The 21,270-nt window shown below is 42.1% G+C and overlaps 2 protein-coding genes across 3 annotated transcripts in view; both read left to right on the top strand.

Moving 5' to 3' along the window:
* Ppp1r13b (protein phosphatase 1 regulatory subunit 13B) overlaps positions 1-21,270 on the top strand; it is an 84,074-nt gene that overhangs the window by 32,378 nt on the left and 30,426 nt on the right. For both annotated transcript variants that reach the window (XM_042696832.1, XM_042696831.1), the window contains exons 2-4: positions 6,788-6,935; positions 13,020-13,139; positions 16,258-16,334. In XM_042696832.1, the coding sequence (XP_042552766.1) occupies positions 6,788-6,935; positions 13,020-13,139; positions 16,258-16,334 (345 nt within the window). The remainder of the gene's footprint in view (positions 1-6,787; positions 6,936-13,019; positions 13,140-16,257; positions 16,335-21,270) is intronic.
* Positions 18,793-19,431, top strand: LOC122122585 (60S ribosomal protein L17-like). Its single transcript, XM_042696838.1, has one exon. It carries the CDS (start codon positions 18,850-18,852, stop codon positions 19,402-19,404), a length of 555 nt encoding a protein of 184 aa, XP_042552772.1. The 5' UTR covers positions 18,793-18,849; the 3' UTR covers positions 19,405-19,431.

The following is a 21,270-nucleotide window of genomic DNA, read 5'->3' as shown; positions in this document are numbered from 1 at the left end:
TATGTTTGAAAGAAATATGTTTGAAAGGATTCCATTTTCAGAATAAGTGAGCACAGTCCTGGTACTGCTTTATGCATTCCATGTGCATGAATCTCTCTTTCAGAGGCAATGACTATGTAATCCTGTGACCAGTACTTAAGAGCCCTAGCAGCCAGAAAAGTAAGAGATAAAGAGATAGAAAAGGTCTAAAGAAACCAACACTGATGCAAATTTGTAATCCCAGACATTATCAGGATACAAGGTAGAGAGATAGAAAGCTTACAGCCAGCCCGGGTATGTAGGGAGAGACCCTATCTCCAAAAATCCTAAGATAGGAAGGAATGAAAAAGAAAAGACCATGAACTGAGGTCATTTGCACTCTCTTGGTTCTTGGTGAATATTGGTAGCTGGACATAATTCTATTTTAAAAAGCATGGCTTGGCAATGTAGATTAAGATAATGATGACTGGGCTGGGAAGGTGGCTCAGTGGTAGAGTGCTTGCCTTGCATGCATGAGGCCCTGGGTTCGATTCCCCAGCACCACATAAGCAAAAAGAAAAAAAGCCAGAAGTGGCGCTGTGGCGCAAGTGGTAGAGCACTAGCCTTGAGCTGAAGAGCTGAGGGACAGTGCCCAGGCCCAGAGTTCAGGACCCACAACCGACCCAAAAAAATAAAAAATAAAAGAAATATTTAAGGGGAAAAAAAGCATGGCTTGGAACAATATTTTAGTAATTTTTTTTTTCCACTTCCCAGGCTTGAACTCAGGGCCTGGGCGCTGTCCCTGAGCCTCTCAGTGCTCAAGGCTAGCACTCTAGCACTTGAGCCATCGCACCACTTCTAGCCTTTTTTGTTTATGTGGTACTAAAGAATCGAACCCAGGGCTTCATGCATGCTAGGCAAGCATTCTACCACTGAGCCACATTCCCAGCTCTATTAGTAATTCTTAAAAACCACAGGCTATGAAATTTCATTGGAAAATGTTTGCCATTACAACTATAAAATTCGTATGTTTATAGGAGGTGGACACAGAAACAGAGGGAAACGGGAAAACATACAACAGTGGTACCCAACAGCTGCACTGGACATTGATCAAAACCAACTAAGCAACTCAATGGCAATGATGGGAGGGAGAGAATGAGAGGGAAAGAGGGAACAGCCAGCTGACACTAAGCAAAAGGAAAGAAATGTACATATCACCCGATGCCGAAGAACAAACTATTGTCAAAGCTCACAGTATTCATAAACCTTATAGACCACAGTAAAGACAGTTTACCCCATGAAGGTTAGAATATGTTTGGGACTTTAAGTATCACTATCTCACAAGACTATGAAATCTGTGAAAGTTATGTAACCACTTAATCACAATAAAAAATTAAAAATTCTTGTTAAAGAATTGTGCCAGTTTCTCAATTCTTTGGCAATTTTTTTTTTTTTTTTGTAGGTAGTGGGGCTTGACCTCTGGGCCTGAGCGCTGTCCCTCAGCTCTTCAGCTCAAGGCCAGCGCACTCTACTACTTGAGCTACAGCGCCATTCCCGGTTTTCTGGTGGTTTATTGGAGATAAGAGTTTCACACACTTTCTTGCTCCCGCTGGCTTTGAACCGTGATCCTTCGATCTCAGCCTCCTGAGTAGCTAGGATTACAGGCATGAGCCACCAGTGCCTGGCTTCTTTTGCAATTTTTATTAGCATATACTAATCTATACAAGGGAGGACTTCATTGTGACATTCCATGCCCTTACATAATGTATTCCAGTGCGTTTCTCACATCACTCTCCCTTACCACTCTCCCGCTTCCTAGCATAATTTCAACAGACTTTCTTTTTCTTTTTTTCTTTTTTTGGTTGGTTGTGGGGGTTGAACTCTGGGCCTGGGCACTGTCCCTCAGCTCTTCAGCTCAAGGCAAATGCTCTACCACTTGAGCCACAGCACCATTTCCAGTTTTTTTCTGCTTATGTGGTGCTGAGGAATTGAACCTAGGGCCTCATGCATGCGAGGCAAGTACTCTACCATTAAGCCACCCTCCCAACCCTATTGTTCTATTTTTATACATGCTCTCACCCTAGTTAGCCCAACTCCTCCTTAGTACCCCCCCTTTTTTTGTCAGTTGTGGTTGAACCCAGGGTCTAGGCACTGTCCCTGAGTTTTGTTTTGTTTGCTCAAGGTTGGTGCTCTACCACTTTGAGCCACAGCACCACTTCCAGTTTTCTGCTTGTTAATTGAAGATAAGAGTGTCATGGGCAAAGCACCAGTGGCTCATGCCTGTAATCCTAGTTACTCGGGAGGCTGAGATCTGAGGATTGCAGTTTAAAGCCAGCCTAGGCAGGAAAGTTTGAGACTTATCTCCAATAAACCATTCAGAAAACCAGAAGTGGTGCTGTGGCTCAAGTGGTGGAGCACTAGCTTTGAGTTGAAGAGCTGAGGGATAGTGCCCATACTCAGAGTTCAAGTCCCACCACTGACCACAAAAAAGAGTCTCTAGGCTGCCTTTGAACTGTGATCCAGATTTCAGCTTCCTGAGTAGCTAGCATTATAGGTGTGAATCATCTGTGCCTGGCTCCTCCTCTCTGTTTTTTTTTTAATATTTTTTTTATTGTAAAGATACTGTACAGAGAGGTTACAGTTACGTGAGCAACGTAATGAGTCCACTTCCTATCAAGCATTGTTATCCCCTCCTTTGTTTTTCCCCTACCATCCCTTTCCTCCCCACCTTCCCAACTCCTTCCCACCCCCTTAATTTTAGAGATAGTTGTGCCTAAGTTGTGTGGCTGGTAGCTCATGCCTGTAATCCTAGATACATAATCAGAAGGCTGAGGTCACAAGATTATGGTTTGAAGCTAGCCAGGCAGAAATGTTCCAGAGACTCTATTTCCAATTAACCATCAAAATGCTGAACTGTAGGCATGGTTCAAGTGTTAGAGGGTAGAGCACCAGCCATGAACAAGCAACCTGAATAAGAGTTTGAAGCACTGAGTTCAAGCCCTGAAACTGGAAGGGAAGAAAGGTGTGGGGAGAGTCCTCCTTACTTCCCAGAGTGTAGTAATCATTTGGGAAAACCACCAAGGTCAGAGGAAGAGAGCTGCTCCTCTGTAGTGTATGTTTCTTCTTAGTGAGGGAATGTGAGGCTTAAAGCAAAGACAGTGCTGTGAGCCTAGTTGTTCACTAATATAGTGTTGATTTCTGAGTTCCTGGATGCTGCTTTCTGTTTTTCCAGGACAGGGGGTGAAGTGGGAGAGGTGTTTATGAAAGAGGGATAATATTTGTTTATTGAACAGACTAGATGTGCTGTGCTTTGATGATATGCATCTTCTCAGTTCTAGGGCATGATGGGGGTTCTATCTTGTTTGTGTCATTATTGAGTCTATCAGATGCCAGGTACTGACTAAACAACAGGAAACCAAAATTTCAGCAGTTTAATTGCCTAGAAGGCCTATCCTCAAGGAGGGAGGGAGTCTCAGTAGTGCTCATTGAAGTCATAAAGACAGGGGAAGAATGACTAGACCAAGGAGGGAACATGTAGCTACCCTGGAGAGAAGAGGTCAAGGAAGATTTTGTTGAATCATCCACTGTGAGCTGCTTTTGAAGAGTGAATGGGAATTTACAAACAGGATGGATTGGGGTTCAGAGCTGAGGGGTAGGTCCAGTGTGAAGAAATTGGGGCCTTCAAGGTTGGGAGTCTGTGGTTGGCCCTGTTTGTTGGCTGTTTTCTGTTTCTTCATGGAAATCTAACCCCCCCCCTCCCCCATGAGATTCTCTGCTGGGATCACTCATGAAAACGACCATATTTGACTCAAGAAAAGTCTCTGCTTGTTTACATTTGCCAGAGATAATATTGGGGAAAGACTGATTTTTAGGAGTGGGGTGTCCTGAGGGTTACAAGTGGAGTGTGGGGAGGAAGGAATGACTTTATTTGTGTCCCAGGACATGAGCTGACAGTGGAGGAGGAGGGTGGCGTGAGGGGAGACTGAGGAATGAGGGAGGAGAAGGAAACCAGATCCAAGCTGTTCCTGAACATTTAAACATTGTCTCAGACATACTAAGTTGAAAATGCAGGCCATGAGGGCATTCTGAGAAAAAACATAACTAGAGTTAACACTAGTTGACAGCTGAGATTTTTAAAGAGAGAGGAGAATTTGGTGAGGTTGTTTTGTTTCTGATAATTTCTGAAGTAATACTTGTGTGCTTCCTGATTAAAGAAAACCTTTAGTTTAAATTGTGCTTTATTAAGGCATAGTTTTTAAAAATCACCTTTGGTATGATGTTTTAGTATCTTCGGTCATTCTGAGTTTGTTGTTGTTGTTGTTTTGGTTGGTGATAGTGTTTGAATTCAGGGCCTGGCCACTATCCCTGAGCTTTGTTGCTCAAGGCTAGTGCTCTACTTTTGAGCCACAGCCCACTTCCAGTAAGAATCTCAGGTACGGGGCTGGGAAGGTGGCTCAGTGGTTGAGTGCTTGCCTTGCATGTCTGAGGCCCTGATTCCTCAGTACCACACACACAGAAAAAGCTGGAAGTGGGTGCTACGGCTCAAGTGGTAGAGTGCTAGCCTTGAGCTGAAGAGTTCACAGTGCGTAGGCCCAGAGTTCAAGCTCCACGACCAGCAAAAAAAAAAAGAAAGAAAGAAAAAGAATCTCAGGTACTTTACTGCCTGGGCTGACTTTGAACCATGACCCCCAGATTTCAGCCTTCTGAGTAGCTAGGATTATAGGTGTCAGCCACCAGCACCTGGCTGAGATTTTTTTTTGGGTCCGGTCATGGGGCCCTGGGCACTGTCCCTCAGCTCTTCAGCTCAAGGCTAGCACTCTACCACTTGAGCCACAGAGCCACTTTTTTCTTTTTTTTTGCTTATGTGGTGCTGAGGAATCGAACCCAGGGCCTTTTGCATGCATGGCAAGCGCTCTACCACTGAGCCACCTTCCCAGCGAGATTTTTTTTTTTTTAAATCAGACATTTTTTTACTTTCTCATCCATTTTTTTGTGATTCAGGTCATTTGATTTACTGCTACATATTTATTTCCTCAGCTAGCTTTTTTTTTTTTTTTTTTTTTTTGTCGGTCGTGGGGCTTGAACTCTGGGCCTGGGCGCTGTCCCTCAGCTCTTCAGCTCAAGGCAAGCGCTCTACCATTTGAGCTACAGCGCCACTTCCTCAGCTAGCTTTTTTTAAATGAATTGGATTTTTAGTATTTTTGTTAGCAATTCTGGAACTTTTTACGCATTGTGATTAGCCATTTGTTTGTAATAAGAGCTTTAAATATTTTCACGTTTGTCTCCTTCCTCTCCCCCCCCCCCCCCCCCCCCCCGAACTGGGGATTGGATTCAGTATTTAACCAACTTCTTGCTGTTTTGTTTAAAAAAAAAAAAAAAAAAGCTACTCTGGAAGCTACATTCTAAGACTCACACTTCTAAACTATCCCAGGGAAGAAAGTATGAGATTCCGATTAACCACCAAAAAGCCAGAAATGGAGCTGCGGCTCAAGTAGTAGCACAATAGCCTTAAGCACAAAAACTGAAGGACACCACAGCACACATATACTCGATTGTTACATTTATATACTTGAATATATCAATGTATTTTGTGATGCTGTTTTTTTAGAGATTTATTTTGGTGGTACTGGCTTGTGAAATCAGGGCTAGGCAAGTGCCCTCCTATCAAGCCATACTTCTATTCCTTTTTTGTGCTGGTTATTTTGAGATAGGGTCTCCTTCTCAGCCAGGGTATGTATCTAGACTGTGAGCTGACGGTTTTAAGGTTTCTCTCATACCTGGCCTGACAGGCATGCACCTGTGTCCAGTTTTCGTCTGTTGATTGAGATGAAGTCTTGTGGACTTTTTTGCTTATGTTAATCCTGGAGCCTCAGTCCTCACAATCTAATCTGCTCACATTGCTTAGGATGACAGGTGTGCTACTATGCCCAGCAGCTGGTTAAAAGGGATCTTAAAAGTTTTCTGCCTGGGCTGGCTTTGAACTGTGATCTTCCTATTCTCAACTTGAAACTGTAATTTTCCATTCTCAGCCCAAGTACCTATACGATTTACAGGTGTAAGCCAAAAGAAGCTGTTGTGATACTGGTTTTTGAGTTATAAAGGACTTCTTTGTTCCAAGGTTATAAAAAGAAATAACCTAGGTTTTCTATAATTTTTTTTCTGAACTCTGGGCCTAGGCGCTGTCCCTCAGTTCTTCAGCTCAAGGCTAGCGCTCTACCACTTGAGCCACAGCGCCACTTCCATCTCTTTTTTTTTCTGCTTATGTGGTGCTGAGGAATTGAACCCAGGGCCTCATGCATGCAAGGCAAGCGCTCTACCACTGAGCCACCTTCCAGAAATAACCTAGATTTTCTATAATTTTTATGGTTTTGTGATTTATATCTAAATAGTTGATCTATTAGGAATTTTGACAGTATATAATTTATGGTATGAATCCAGTTTTTTCTAAATGAGTGTTTCATTGCCCGAACATCATTCACTATGTAGTCTTTCCCCGGCTTGACTTTGAAGCACTTTGTTCATCATTTGTCATTGTTTCAAGGAATTGTATGTTATTTGGGGATATCAATTTGTCCTAATAATCTATTTACCCACTAGTTAGATGTGGTTTTCAGGCTGTATAACATTTGGCCATGATTTTTTTTTTAATAAAATTACTTCTTTTAAAATTTTTAAGATTTGATTTTCCCTTATTTTTCACATAACTTAAGAATTAATCTACAGTGTAGACATTTGGGAAGGGTGATGGTAGAGGGAACATGTTAAGATTATAGAGTAATCTCTTTATGTTAAGGGATCTAAACTGTCATTTTAATCTTTTCTTTCACAGATGATATTAACCGTGTTCTTGAGCAACAATGAGCAAATATTAACAGAAGTTCCTATAACACCAGAAACAACCTGTCGAGATGTGGTAGAGTTTTGTAAGGAACCTGGAGAAGGCAGTTGTCACTTAGCTGAAGTATGGAGGGGAAATGGTATGTATCAAGTTCTGTAAAGATGAGTAAGTACAAAAATTCAGCACTTATCAAATGAAAACAATGCTTTCTGGTTCTTAATTCTTTTGGTAATGAGGAATTGAGTAATTAAAATGAAAATTTCTATTACATAAGGATAGGATTTTACAAAGTAGCATTTGTAAAATGAAATATGTGATTTCACTCCAACTATAGCCATGTAAGATAAGCAGGGTGACCAGGCGCCAGTGGCTCATCATGTCTGTCATCCTCGCTACTCAGGAGGCTGAGATCTGAAGATTGAGGTTCAAAGCCAGCCCGGGCAGGAAAGTCCAGGAGACTCTTATCTCCAATAAACCACCAGAAAACCGGAAGTGGCGCTGTAGCTCAAGCAGTAGAGCACTTGCCCTGAGCTGAGGGACAGCGCCCAGGCCCAGAGTGCAAGCCCCACAACCGACCAAAAAAAAAAAAAAAAAGAGATAAGCAGGAGAAGCAGATTCAATTATTTTTCCTATGTATAGGTGCCAGTCCTGGGGCCTGAACTGAGGGCCTGGGTGCTGTCCCTGAGCTTTTGTGCTCAAGGTATCTCTACCACGTGAACGATAGCTTTACTTCTGGCCTTTTGGTTTAGAGATTAGTCTCATAGACTTTCTTTCCTTGGGATAGCTTTGAACTGGGATCCTCAGAACTCAGCTTCCTAAATAGCTAGGATTACAGGTATGAGCCACCAGCATCCAATTCTTGTCACCGCTTAATATATGAAAGCTCCGAGTCTGAGCCCTTTCTGTGTTTTACCTAACTTGTGTTGAGTTGACCAGCAACTTTTTTTTTTACTGCTTTAGATTGTTTTGGTTTTTCAATGCTAAGGATAGAACCCAGGGCCTCATCCATGCTAGATATACACCCTTATCACTGAGTTACATACCAGCCCCTGTTCGGCAACAGTGTTTTCCTCTTCTGACATCATGAAGGCAGAAATGTTACGTTCCCCCTTATGCAAAACCCCATAAAATAGCAAGTCTCCCATTAGAAATATTATACTGAGAAGTATAAAATCTTGGCTCATAATACTTTTTTCAGCCAGCAAGGCAGAGGACATTATTGGAGGTAAGATAATTACCAAATACAGTAAATTGCAAAAATTATACTCTAAAGAATGGGTTGAATTTAGATAGGATAGGGTTTTCCAAGTAAGAGAAGTTATGAGAATGAAGGAAAAGGAGGGAAAATCAAACCCAGTGTGCTGGTAAGACAGCTACAGGCCTGGGGTGGACAGGAGGCAGGCAGCAGCACCGAGACTGGTCGAGCTCATGCTGGGCTTTCAGCACCAGAGATGTAGGCCTTGGTTGGCATGTAAAAGGAAGTGTGTATAGATTTTAAATTGTGCTTAGAGAAAATACACATGGTAGTAGCCAGGCTTTTATGGATCTCTATTCGATAGTAAGAAAATAAATCAATTGAAACATGTTGAGTTTGAGGTGATAATTAAATAGGTATCCAAATGGGAACTGTTTTGTTTTTGCTGTTAATAGACTTTGAAATCAGGGCATTAGGCTTGTGAGACAGGTGCTCTACCACTTAAGCCACATCCCTAGGCTCCTAATGGAAATGCTTAAAATGCTCTTAGTTTTTTAAAAGTCATTCCTGTCTTCTTCCAAATAAACAATCCACAAACCACACAATGCATTGACTTAAAAGTATACAATTTAGTGGCCTTAGTATAATCAGAATTGTACAGCCACCACCACAGCCAATTCTAGATCATTTTCCTGAATGCCATCCCTATTTGAGACTCCCTTCCCCTCAGCTGTTTTATCCATAGGTAACCACTAATCAGCCTCTGTCTCTGGATTTAACTGTTCTATATATTTCATATAAATGGGCTCATATAGTAGTATGTAGTCCCTTTTTTGTTGTTGTTGTTGTTGGGTGTGGTGCTTGAACTCAGGGTCTGGGTGATGTCCCTGAGTCTTTTGTGCACTCTACCACTTGAGACATAGAGCCCCTTTTGTTTTTTGAGTGGTTAATTGGAGATAAGAGTCTCATAGGGACTTTTCTTTTCTGCCTGGGCTGGCTTTGAACCACATTCCTCAAATTTCAGCCTACTGTACTAGGATTACAGGGGTAAGCCACTGTTACCCGGCCATAGTCCTTTTTTTGACTGGCTTCTGTTGTTTGTTGCTGGATAATATTTCCTTGTATAGATGTACTATATTTTATTTATCCATCAGTTGATGGAGTTGTTTTCATGTTTGTTTACTGGGACTGCTGCTGCTGTGAACTTTTATGTACACATTTTTTTCCCCCAGTCCTGAGTTTGAACTCAGTACCTGGACACTGTCCCTGAGCTTTTGCTCAAGGCTAGCACTCTACCACTTGAGCCACAGTGCCACTTTTGGTTTTTCTGTGTATGTGGTTACTGAGGAATCGAACCTGGGGCTTCATACATGCTAGGCAAGCACCACGTTCCCAGCCCTAGGTACACATTTTTATGTGGACTATATATTTTCATATCTCTTACATATATTCTTTGGAGTAAGTAGAATTGCTAGGTTGTATACTAATTCTTTGACCTTTTGAAGGACTGCCAGGTTGTTTTCTAAAGCAGGTCTACCAGTTTTCATTCCCAGCAGCAGGATAAGGGTTCCCATTTCTCTTGCCAACAGTTGATAATGTCTTTTAGATTTTAGCCATCCTACTGTACATGAAGTACTATCTCATTGTGGATTTGGTTTGTGTTTCCCTAATAAGTAATGACGTAGAACATCTTTACATATGTATATCTTCTTTGAATAAATATCTGTTCAGGTCCTTTGTCCATTTTTTTTAGTTAGATTGATTATATTTTTGTTGTTGAGTTGTAAGAATTCTTCATATATTCTAGATACCAGTCCCTTAATAAGGTATGACTTACAATTATTTCAGAGTCATATATTTGTTATCCTTGGAAGTCAGAGTAAAGACACTAAAGACACATTGACTAAAACCTGACTGACAGGCATCAGGTTCTTACTGAATTCTCAAGAATACAGGTCATCAGTTACTAGCCTTAGGACAGCTATAGGAAAACAGGAAAGTTAGTAATTAACTAATGTTATTAATGTTTCCTGGGGGAACCAATGTTAGAAGCTGGTTGAAATTCTACTTTTGTCCCCTAAACTCCTAGCACTTTTGCTGTTTTTACTTGTCTCTGTGCTAGTCCTGGTGCTTGAACTCAGAGTCTGCGTACTGTTGCTAAGCAATTTTACTCAAGGCTGGTGCTCTACCACCTGAGACACAGTTTCACTTCTGGCATTTTGCTGGTTAGAGATAAGAATCTCATGGACTTTCCTTCCCTGACTGGCTTTGACCTCAGTTCTCAGATTTCAGCCTCCTGAGTAGCTAGGCTGACAGATGTGAGCCACCAGTGCCTGGCCACCCTTTCTTACATCATGGTAACAGGTTGTTCCTTGCCCTGTTTGCCAGTACTGCCATGGTATTTACCAAAGAGTATAGCAGCTTTCATCTCTCTTGTTGGACTAACATTCCTAAGGGTAGGAACCTGTCTGTTATCTATCATATCTCCAGTGTCCAGCATAGTGCTCTCTCTCTCTCTCTTTTTTTTTTTTTGGTTGGTCTTGGGGCCTGAACTCTGGGCTTGGGCACTGTCCCTGAGCTCTGCAGCTCAAGGGTAGTGCTTTACCATTTGAGCCACATCGCCACTTCCGGCTTTCTCTGCTTATGTGGTGCTGAGGAATTGAACCCAGGGCCTCATGCATGCAAGGCACCACTGAGCCACCTTCCCAGCCCCAGCATAGTGCTCTTAATAGGCTTTTAGTAAATATTTAAGTCAGTGATTCAGATGAGGAATTAAGAGGTTTTCTAGTAGGTACAATTCAAAGGGAAGAGGAAGATTTTGTAACAACCCTTCTCAGTCTTTTTACCCTGGAAACCTTCCAAGTGGTTTTAGGTCTTACAGAGTGTTTCCATAAAAACTACTGCATCTGGGGGCTGGGAAGGTGGCTCAGTGGTAGAGTGCTTGCCTTGCATGCAAGAGGCCCTGGGTTCGATTCCTCAGCACCACATAAGCAAAAAGAAAAAAGCTGGAAGTGGCGCTGTGGCTCTAATGGTAGAGCACTAGCCTTGAGCTGAAGAGCTGAGGGACAGTGCCCAGGCCCAGAGTTCAGGCCCCACAACCAGACCCAAAAAAAAAAAACCAAAAAAACTACTGCATCTGTAACTCATGGTATGTTAGTATATGCAATAGAAATTAAAATCCAGTGTTGATCAATACTTCTGAGTAAAGAATATTTCTTAGTTGGGCACTGGTGGCTCACGCCTATAATCCTAGCTTCTCAGGAGGCTGAGATCTGAGGATCACAGTTCAAAGCCAGCCCAGTCAGAAAAGTCCATGAGATTCTTACTTCCAATTTAGCATCAGAAAACTGGAACTGGTGCTGAGCCTTAAAGTGATAGAGCACTTGCCTTGAGCTAAAGAGCTTAGGGGCAGCACCCAGGCCCAGAGTTCAAGCCCCATAACTAACAACAACAGCAAAGGAATATTTCTTTGTGGATCTATGTATTAGTTTGCCAAATTTTCCATAACAGAGTAACCTAGAGTGAGTAGCTTAACCAACGAAATTTTTTCTGCATAAGTCTAGAAACTACAACTCTGCAGTCTAGATGCTAGCTCCTTTGGTTTCTCCTGGGGTTCTGTCCTGGGCTTACAGCTGCTGTCATCTCCCAGTGTCCTCGCCTTTCTCTTCATCTTGCAAGGACACCAATTATAGCAATGAGGATCTCATTTAAATGTGTTACCTCTTTTTTTGGGGGAGGGGGGGGGCGGGGGTCCTGGTTGTGGGACCTGAACTCTGGGCCTGGGCGCTGTCCCTCAGCTCTTCAGCTCAAGGCTAGCGCTCTACCACTTGAGCCACAGCGCCACTTCCGGCTTTTTTCTTTTTGCTTATGTGGTGCTGAGGAATCGAACCCAGGGCCTCATGCATGCAAGGCAAGTGCTCTACCACTGAGCCACCTTCCCAGCCCCATTTGTGACATTTTAATGAATGATGGTATGGCCAATTTGTTTCATTTCTTTAAAGAATGGGAAATATGGGCTGGGAAGGTGGCTCAGTGGTAGAGCACTTGCCTTGCATGCATGAGGCCCTGGGTTCGATTCCTCAGCACCACATAAGCAAAAAGAAAAAAGCCGGAAGTGGCGCTGTGGCTCAAGTGGTAGAGCGCTAGCCTTGAGCTGAAGAGCTGAGGGACAGCGCCCAGGCCCAGAGTTCAGGCCCCATGACCGGACCCAAAAAAAAAAAAAAAAAAAGAATGGGAAATATGCCTCTTTGTGTTAAGTAACTGGCTTCAGGTTTTAATGGGGGAAACGGGGGGACAAGCTGGTCCTAGAGTTTAAACTTGGCTTGACCACTGTCTCCTGAGATTTTTTATTCAAGGCTAGTGCTCTGTCACTTGAGCCACAGCTTGTATTTATTTTATTTTTTATTTTATCTTTTGGTATTTAATTGGAGGCAAGATTCACATAGACTTTCCTACCTGGGCTGGCTTCAAACCCTGATCCTCAAATCTTAGCTTCTGGAGTAGCTAAGATTACAGGTCTGAGCCATGGATGTGAGGCCTATGATAAGTATCTTTAAATGCATGGCTTTATTGCTCCTAATTAATGCTACCAAATTACTTGTGATTTTGTTTTCTTGAAGCAGGATTTTTTTTATATATATATATATATATATAAAACCATATAATAATATATATATAAAACCGTATAATATATATTATATATCATATATATGATATATAACTATATAATATATATTATATATATATCATATATATCTCCCAGGCTAGCCTATAATTCCCAGTCCTCCTGCCTCAGCACCACATTGGACACAAAATTACTTTTATTTATACTTCTTTTATTTATGTGTTTTCTAATTATTTCCATTCATATTCCTACTTTTGTACATTAAAGTTAAAATTTAGTGCTTGGAGTGTCCTTGAATTCTAATATTACATACATGTGTGTGCATATGTACATTTATTCAAGTTTATTTTTGTCTTGGGTTGGGTTGTTTGTTTGTTCTGAGCAGTATATGGTCTTTTTCCTAGAGCGCCCAATACCCTTTGACCACATGATGTATGATCACCTGCAGAAGTGGGGGCCCCGCAGGGAAGAAGTGAAATTTTTTCTTCGGCATGAAGACTCCCCAGCTGAGAGCAGTGAACAAGGTAGAGACTCTTTCTTCTCCATTTGTTAACCTTTGGCATACAAGCTAAATTAAGAAAATTTGTAGTAAATGCCAAGGTCATTCACATGTTTCTTCTCTTTATTCCGAGTAGTAGGTCATTGCATGCTTGACTTCTCTTACTGCAGGTTAGGGTTGTGTCGCAACCTATAGGCATCAGCCTTTATTTCCTTCTCTTGTCCCTGAGTTGGTTAGATACACAAATAAAGGACTTACTTTATAAAAGGATTGGTTGTTTTTGGAAACTACCAGATTTTCAAAGAAATTTAAGTATGAAACTGTTAGAAAAGAAACTGTGGGAAATATTTTAAAAACTTTTCCAGAGCCGGGCGCTGGTGGCTCACGCCTGTAATCCTAGCTACTCAGGAGGCTGAGATCTGAGAATCGCGGTTCAAAGCCAGCCCAGGCAGGAGAGACCGTGAGACTCCTATCTCCAATAAACCACCAGAAAACCGGAAGTGGCGCTGTAGCTCAAGTGGTAGAGCGCTCGCCTTGAGCTGAAGAGCTGAGGGACAGCGCCCAGGCCCAGAGTTCAAGCCCCACGACCAACAAAAAAAAAAACAACAACTTTTCCAGAGTGGGCCAGGCCTTTCAGAATAATATTAAACCATAAAATGGAAGACTGATGAATTATTTAAAATGAAACAAAGTCTATGTGAATGAACATAAACATCCTAACCAAAGTCAAAAGGTAGTTCATGCTAGGCACTAGTGACTCACACCTGTAATCCTAGCTACAAAGGCTGAGATCTGTTGATCAATGTTCAAAGGCAGCTGGGGCAGGAAAGTCTGTGAGATTCTTTTCTCTAATTAACCACCAGAAAACCGGAAAGTGGTGCTGTAGCCTTGAGGAAAAGAGCTCAGGACAGTATGTGGGCCCTAAGATCATGACCCATGAACAACAACAACAACAAAAAGACAGTTTATGTAATGAGAAATAGTAAGGAAAGCCCATACTGCAGATGGTTGTTTTCTTTTTGTGTAAAATTTCCTAAAAATTGATTATAAAAAGAAGCTTGGTAGGAAAATACAAACAGTTCACAGAAAAGGAAATATGTTTGGTCCTAGGACATAGGACCTGTAAGGATCAGCCTTACTCCTTCCATGAGAAACGTAGGGACAACTGTGTGGAAACAGTTCCCTCTGTTGTAGAGGCAAGGAGTCACACTCCTTCCAAAGCCAGCAGAGTGCAGAGGACAGTTACTTTTATATCTAGGAAGCAGTAACCTCGAACAATGAAATAACTTCATTGCCTGCAAAGAACCTGAACCTGGACCTGGGAATAGGCTTACAAGAGGGGTCACATAGGTTCATTTTGAACCTGCCATTCACTGAGGGTAGGACCTTGATGAACCTCACTTCCATGTACCTCAATTTCCTCATCTATAAGATGCACAGTTGTGTTGAGGGACAATGAGATACACTTTGAAGGGCTTAGAAAGGCCTTAGAGCATCAAGTGCTCACTTAACGTTATCTTTTTAGTTTGTATTTTCTGACTCTGAAGTGCAAGATCATTAAGTTGCATTTTGTATAATTTTAATGCTCTATTCTAATAGTATTCTAACTTCTTGGTAGTTTGCTTCTTACAAGATGTAGTGATTGAACTACTGTTAATCCTACTGCTGAAAAGGTATGAGGCCAATTATGCTACATAGTGAGTTCAAGGCCAGCCTGGATTATATATTGAGACCCTGTTTCAGCAAAACAAAAAAATTAACTGAATACCTTGTTCGTTAAAAAATGCTGAAGAATAAGAATTTAACTTGGCCTGACAACTGTTAGATGTCATAGGTCCATAAATTTTTTAAAAATGCCTCTGTAATAAGACATTTTGGACACTGCATTTTTTTATATCATTCCTTCCCCAACCAGGTACGCCTTATACATGTTTATGTACTATCTATCTTTGCTTTGTGCATAAACCATAAGGGTTTTTATTTAACCTCTTAAGAATCAACTTGTGTCTTTTTGAGGCCCTGTCACCCTTGTTGGGAATGCATGGTTTAAGATGAAGTAGTACATCCATAATACAATTTTTCTTCAAACTTTTCAAAGTAATAGGAAAAAAAATAGAACAAAATGTCTCCTTCTTTCTTCTTTCCCTCCCTGACTGCTTCCTTCCCTCCCTGTCATTGATTAGATCCTTGGTCCTTTAGGTCATGTATTTCATGTGCTATAAAGCAGGCCTGGGGATGGCTGTCTCCATAGTACCAGCTATAAGCCAGGTGGAAAGAGAAAGAGCAGGTCGGCAGCACCTCGGAGAGCTCTGGCTCTGCAGAGCCACCTGCTGTGAAGCCCTCACCACACTTTACTTTGTCTGAGAATATGATAGGATTATTTCTTAAGGAATATGACAAGATAAACAGAGGCTATTTCCAGATTAAATTAGTGGCTTTTTTAAAGAAAAGATTTTTTTTGTGTGTGTGGGGCTTGAACTCTGGGCCTGTGCCCTGTCCCTCAGCTCTTTAGCTCAAGTGCTCTTGAGCTAAAGTGCCACTTCTGATGGTTTTCTGGTGGTTAATTGTAGATAAGAGTCTCATGGACTTTTCTGCCCAGGCTGGCTTTGAACCTCAATCCTCAGATCTCAGTCTCCTCTGTAGCTAGGATTACAGGCATGAGCCACTGGCACCCTGCTACAAAAAGTTATTGTTATTTTTTTTTTTTTTGGTCCGGTCGTGGGGCCTGAACTCTGGGCCTGGGCACTGTCCCTCAGCTCTTCAGCTCAAGGCTAGCACTCTACCACTTGAGCCACAACGCCACTTCTGGGTTTTTTCTTTTTGCTTATGTGGTGCTAAGGGATCGAACTCAGGGCCTCAGGCATGCAAGGCAAGCGTTCTATCACTGAGCCAACTTCCCAGTCCCAAAAAGTTATTTTTAACTATGTTAAATATATAGGACATAATATTGACTATCACTGCCATTTAAAGTCAATTTCAAGAGATAGAATATAAAAAGAAAAGATTTCAAAATTTTGGAAAATGCGAAACATTTTCCAGCTGTTCTCAGTTTTTAATTTCTCAGCCTGCTATTTTGTGTGTGCTAATATTTGAATGAATGAAGAAATGGAGACTTAGTAAGCTTAGTCCTTTCATCTCTTTAGGTAGCCGTCAGACCCAAGAGCAGAGAGCTCAAAGAAGTGTAATGAGTGTACCCGGAGAAAAACGCACTGAAAATGGGGTAAGTGATGGTAAATGAACTAAAATGAATTTTAATTGCCTTTGAGGTTCTAACAAGTTTGGACTGTGACTTATTTGTAAAAAGTTATTTAGAGGGATTTAATATCCTTATGTAAAATGCTTGACTTAGAAGTATTTCAGTTTTAAGAATGTTTCAGATATTGGAATGTTTGCTTGGACTTTACTGGTCAGCATCTTAATCCAAAAATCAAATTGATACTTGAAAAGTTTTGATTTGGGGGTAACCGTAAGCCTTGCCACAAATGTAAATCTGTCTCTTTCTCTCTCCATCGCCAGCTCTCTGTCTCTCCCCCTCCCCTTACCCTTTTCTGTCCCCTCTCTTTTTTCTACCTGGCCCTCTAGTGGAATTTTGAGTGCTAAGATTTATAGTGACCTGTATTTGAAGGCTGATGACATAAATGTATTAAATAGGCAGTGTGTTGAAGTGAGTTGTGAAGTGTATGGGGCCTCCCATCCCCCCCTCAGTCTTGAACCCAGGGCCTGGGTGCTGACCCTGAGCTCCCCCCCCCCCCCCCCCCCGGCCCGGCCCAAGGCTATTGAGGGACAGTGCCACTTCTGGCTTTTTTGGTGGTTAATTGGTGACAAGAGTCTCATGAACTTTCCTGCAGGGCTGGCTTCAAACTGTGATCCTCAAATCTCCTGAGTATCTGGGATTACAGGCTTGAGCCACTGGCACCCTGCAGTGTGTGTGTATCTATGCTATATAGAGGGGACTCAGAAGGAATGGATTCCGATGATATACTAAAGGGAGATGGCTAGTTTGGATGTGATAGGTCTGTAATCTTTGTTTCCATGATAAAGTTATGTTAGCAGGAAGATACTGTGTTATTTTAAGAGCAACAAAACTAAAACCTGAATCAAACATTTAAAATGCATTTGTGCTCTTTATGTGAGCTTATAATTAAAGGAAGATATGAGACCTAACCTAAAGGAATAAGTTTGTGCCAGCTATAAGTATTACATCAAAGACGTTGCTGTATTTTATAGCTTACGGACCTGCCTTTTAAGCCTAGTAATGCATTACTTTGTAGGGTACTTTTATTGTCTACAAAGCACATTTTTATGCACTTTAAAGTAATATGTTAAAAGACATACTTCTCCAAAAAGGTTTTTGTGTATATCCTGAATATAGGGTAATAACACGCTAAGCTTCTGCCTGTGGGCTAAGACCACTAACAACACATCACGGAGAGCTGTGAGGGAGGAAGGGTGTGTGGATTGGAAGAGTAGGGCAGGATGCCAAGATGGTATGATTCATGCCTATTACCAACGGCTGAGGTAAGAGGATGAGCAAGTTATGCTCTGAAAATTGCAGGTCAAGAAGTCAGGCTAATCTGTGGCAGCTTGATTCTCACATTGTACATTGCTGTGTTGGAATTCCCAGGTTCCATGATTTTCTAGGAAGACACACAGATATAATTTAAAACAGAGGGTAATACACAGTCCAGTCAGCAAGGGAAAGGCAAGTTTTACTTAGGTGTTCTGGAAGCATTTTGTCCTGTTTGCTTAGCCAGCCTGCCTAAGTTCAGTTTCTGTTATATTCCTTATGCCTACTCTGTTGCCAAAATTGGGGGTCCTGCCTCCTGAGTTTTCTATATTTAGGTCTATGATCTATTTTGAGTTCATCCCCAATAGGGATTCAGATTCATTCTATTGTTGTTGTTGGAGGTGGTGGTGGTGATGGTGAGGCAGTCCCTGAGCTTTTTTGTTCAAGGCTAGCTAGCACTCTACTACTTTGAAAAACAGCTCCACTTCCTGTTTTCTGGTGGTTAATTGGAGATAAGAGTCTCACAGACTTTCTTGCCTGGACTGGCTTTGAGCCACAGTCCTCAGATCGCAGCCTCCTGAAAGGCTGGGATTAATGGCACCTGGCTGATAGTAGCTGAACTCAAGGCCTAGTACTATTCCTGAGCTTCTTTTGCTCAAGCTAGCATCTACCACTTGAGGCACAGCACCACTTCTGGCCTTTTCTGTTTATGTGGTACTGAGGAATTGAACCCAGGGCTTCATGCATTCTACTCAAGCACTCTATCACTAAGCCACATTCCCAGCCCCTGCAGCTGTTTTTAATATCTACAAAAATCTGGTTCTAGTAGCCTGGATTTCTAATATTCTTTACTTTGGTAGTTTTCCAAGTCATGACTTGGAAATGTGAGATTTACATGGAGAATAAGCCTCCAGCTTTTGGTGAATCTGGTCCTAGTACATTCTCTTGACTTGTCAATATACCATTTTTTTAATAGTATCTTCTTAAAAGGTTACCATTTGTTTGAAAAAGGGTAATTAGAAGTTGAATATATCCATCCAAAAATATTGGAGCAGTCTCTGGTCTTCATTAGAACTTACCACAAACACAAGGCTACAGTTTACCATCTGCAATAGTCTGTGAAACCAAACTTCCTTACCTTGAGTGTTAAAGAAATCACAAATCCAGAATTCTCCCAGAAGCCCCTGCTCTTCCTCTTCCTGTAAGCGGCCAGAGGTGACCTGTGAAAATGGTTCGCTACTCTCTAGACCCAGAAAACCCCACAAAATCATGCAAGTCAAGAGGTTCCAATCTTCGTGTACACTTTAAGAACACCAGAGAAACAGCCCAGGCCATCAAGGGTATGCATATCCGAAAAGCGACCAAGTATCTGAAAGATGTCACGTTAAAGAAGCAATGTGTGCCATTCCGGCGTTACAATGGTGAAGTTGGCAGGTGTGCCCAGGCCAAACAGTGGGGCTGGACACAGGGTCGGTGGCCCAAAAAGAGTGCTGAATTTCTGCTGCACATGCTTAAGAATGCAGAGAGTAATGCAGAACTGAAGGGTTTAGATGTAGACTCCCTGGTCATTGAACACATCCAGGTGAACAAAGCACCTAAGATGCGCCGCCGAACTTACAGAGCCCATGGTAGGATTAACCCATACATGAGCTCCCCCTGCCACATTGAGATGATCCTTACTGAGAAGGAGCAAATTGTTCCTAAACCAGAGGAGGAGGTTGCACAGAAGAAAAAGGTATCCCAGAAGAAACTGAAGAAACAAAAACTTATGGCACGGGAATAAATTTAGCATAAAATAAACGCAAATAAATCAAAAAAAAAAAAAAAAGAATCACAAATCCAGTGTCTTAAGCACTTAAGTGGACTGTCCATTAATTAAAACCCATCCTTCCAATCCATACATCTCTCCTGAGCCATTACCCCATCTTGATGAAGCTGCAAGGAGCCACCAACTGAAGATACAGGAGATTAAAATTCCAGCAAATCCTGGATCCAAATGCATAAATCCCAGGAAAAGATCACGAAATTCATAAATCAACAAGGACACGTCTTCCTCAAAAACCAGTAACACCACAATAAAGGACTCAAGTGAGTGAAAAGGAAGAAAGTCCAAACAGTAGCTCAGTAAAACAATGGTAAAATGGTTAATGAAATAAAGGATACAACAGATGCTTAGAAAACTGGACAAATTCCAAGAGGATTTGAACAAACAGGAGAAATTGAGTAACAAGTAACAAAACTTCTTCTTTTTCTTTTTTTTTTTCTGTTGGTCATGGGGCCTGAACTCTGGGCCTGGGCACTGTCCCTCAGCTCTTCAGCTCAAGGCTAGCACACTACCACTTGAGCCATAACACCACTTCTGGCTTTTTCTGCTTATGTGGTACTGAGGAATCAAACCAGGGCCTCATACATACAAGGCACCTTCCCAGCCCCTGGTCCTGGGGCTTGAACTAAGGGCCTGGGCACTGTCCCTGGGCTGCCTTTGCTCAAAGCTAGTGCTCTACCATTGGAGCCACAGTGCTACTTCCAGCTTTTTCTGAATAGTTTATTGGAGATAAAGAATCCTACAGACTTTCCTGCCTGGGCTGGCTTTGAACAATGATCCTCAGATCACAGCCTCCTGAGTAGCAAGGCTTACAGGCGCGAGCCACCGGCACCCGGCTGACCTTTCATAACTTAAAAGGATAAAATATATGCATATATATATTTTTTTTTTTTGGTCCGGTCGTGGGGCCTGAACTCTGGGCCTGGGCGCTGTCCCTCAGCTCTTTAGCTCAAGGCTAGCACTCTACCACTTGAGCCACAGCGCCACTTCCGGCTTTTTTTCTTATGTGGTGCTGAGGAATCCAACCCAGAGCCTCAGGCATGCAAGGCAAGCACTCTACCACTGAGCCACCTTCCCAGCCCCTATGCATATATTTTTGATGTTGTTAATCTTAAACAGCCATAAAAATGAGAAGATCAAATTTCATTTGTGTCCGTGTAGGGTATTTTTATTTTTTTTCGGTCGGTCATGGGGCTTGAACTCTGTGCCTGGGTGCTGTCCCTTAGTTCTTCAGCTCAAGGCTAGCACTCTATCACTTGAGCCACAGCACCACTTCCAGTTTTCTAGTGGTTTATTGGAGAGGAGAGTCTCATGGAGTTTCCTACCCAGGCTGGCTTTGAACTGTGATCCTCAGATCTCAGCCTCCTGAGTAGTTAGGATGACAGACGTGAGCCACCAGCGTCCAGCTCTGTGTGGGGTATTGTGGGATAATATTTTTGGAGGGATTTCTTTGAGGCCTGGAATGGTAGTATACAGAAGTGTTTGCTTCCCATTTAGACTCATTGTGTAGACTTGGGAGGCTTTATGAAATATCTTTTGTTCAGCCTGACAGTCCCCATCGTGCTTGGATCCAGGGTGGCTGAGTGGCACAGTTAAATGACTACTCGTACATTGTTCATGAGGTCTTCCCATGTAACAGCCTGAGTGGTACACTCATACAAGAACATGTGACCACATCCTCATTGCCACCCTGGGAAAGGTTCTCAATGAAAATAAAACAGGAGCCCAGTTTCTGATACTCCGAGTTGAGTAGATGAGGAACGTAATCATGTCCTATGTGAGCATCTTCTCTTGCATTATAATAGGGGAATCACAGTGGGAAAA

Source organism: Dipodomys spectabilis, unplaced genomic scaffold, assembly GCF_019054845.1.
Source record: "Dipodomys spectabilis isolate Male_0828 unplaced genomic scaffold, ASM1905484v1 ptg000212l, whole genome shotgun sequence".
In the NCBI taxonomy this organism is placed as follows: Eukaryota; Metazoa; Chordata; class Mammalia; order Rodentia; family Heteromyidae; genus Dipodomys; species Dipodomys spectabilis.
The sequence above is the reverse complement of the archived record's forward strand: the minus strand, read 5'-3'. Positions and strand labels throughout refer to the sequence as shown.

What these genes read in the sequence shown, in the direction of transcription:
- LOC122122585 (XM_042696838.1), top strand. Translation starts at nt 18,850, where the DNA reads ATGGTTCGCTACTCTCTAGACCCAGAAAACCCCACAAAATCATGCAAG.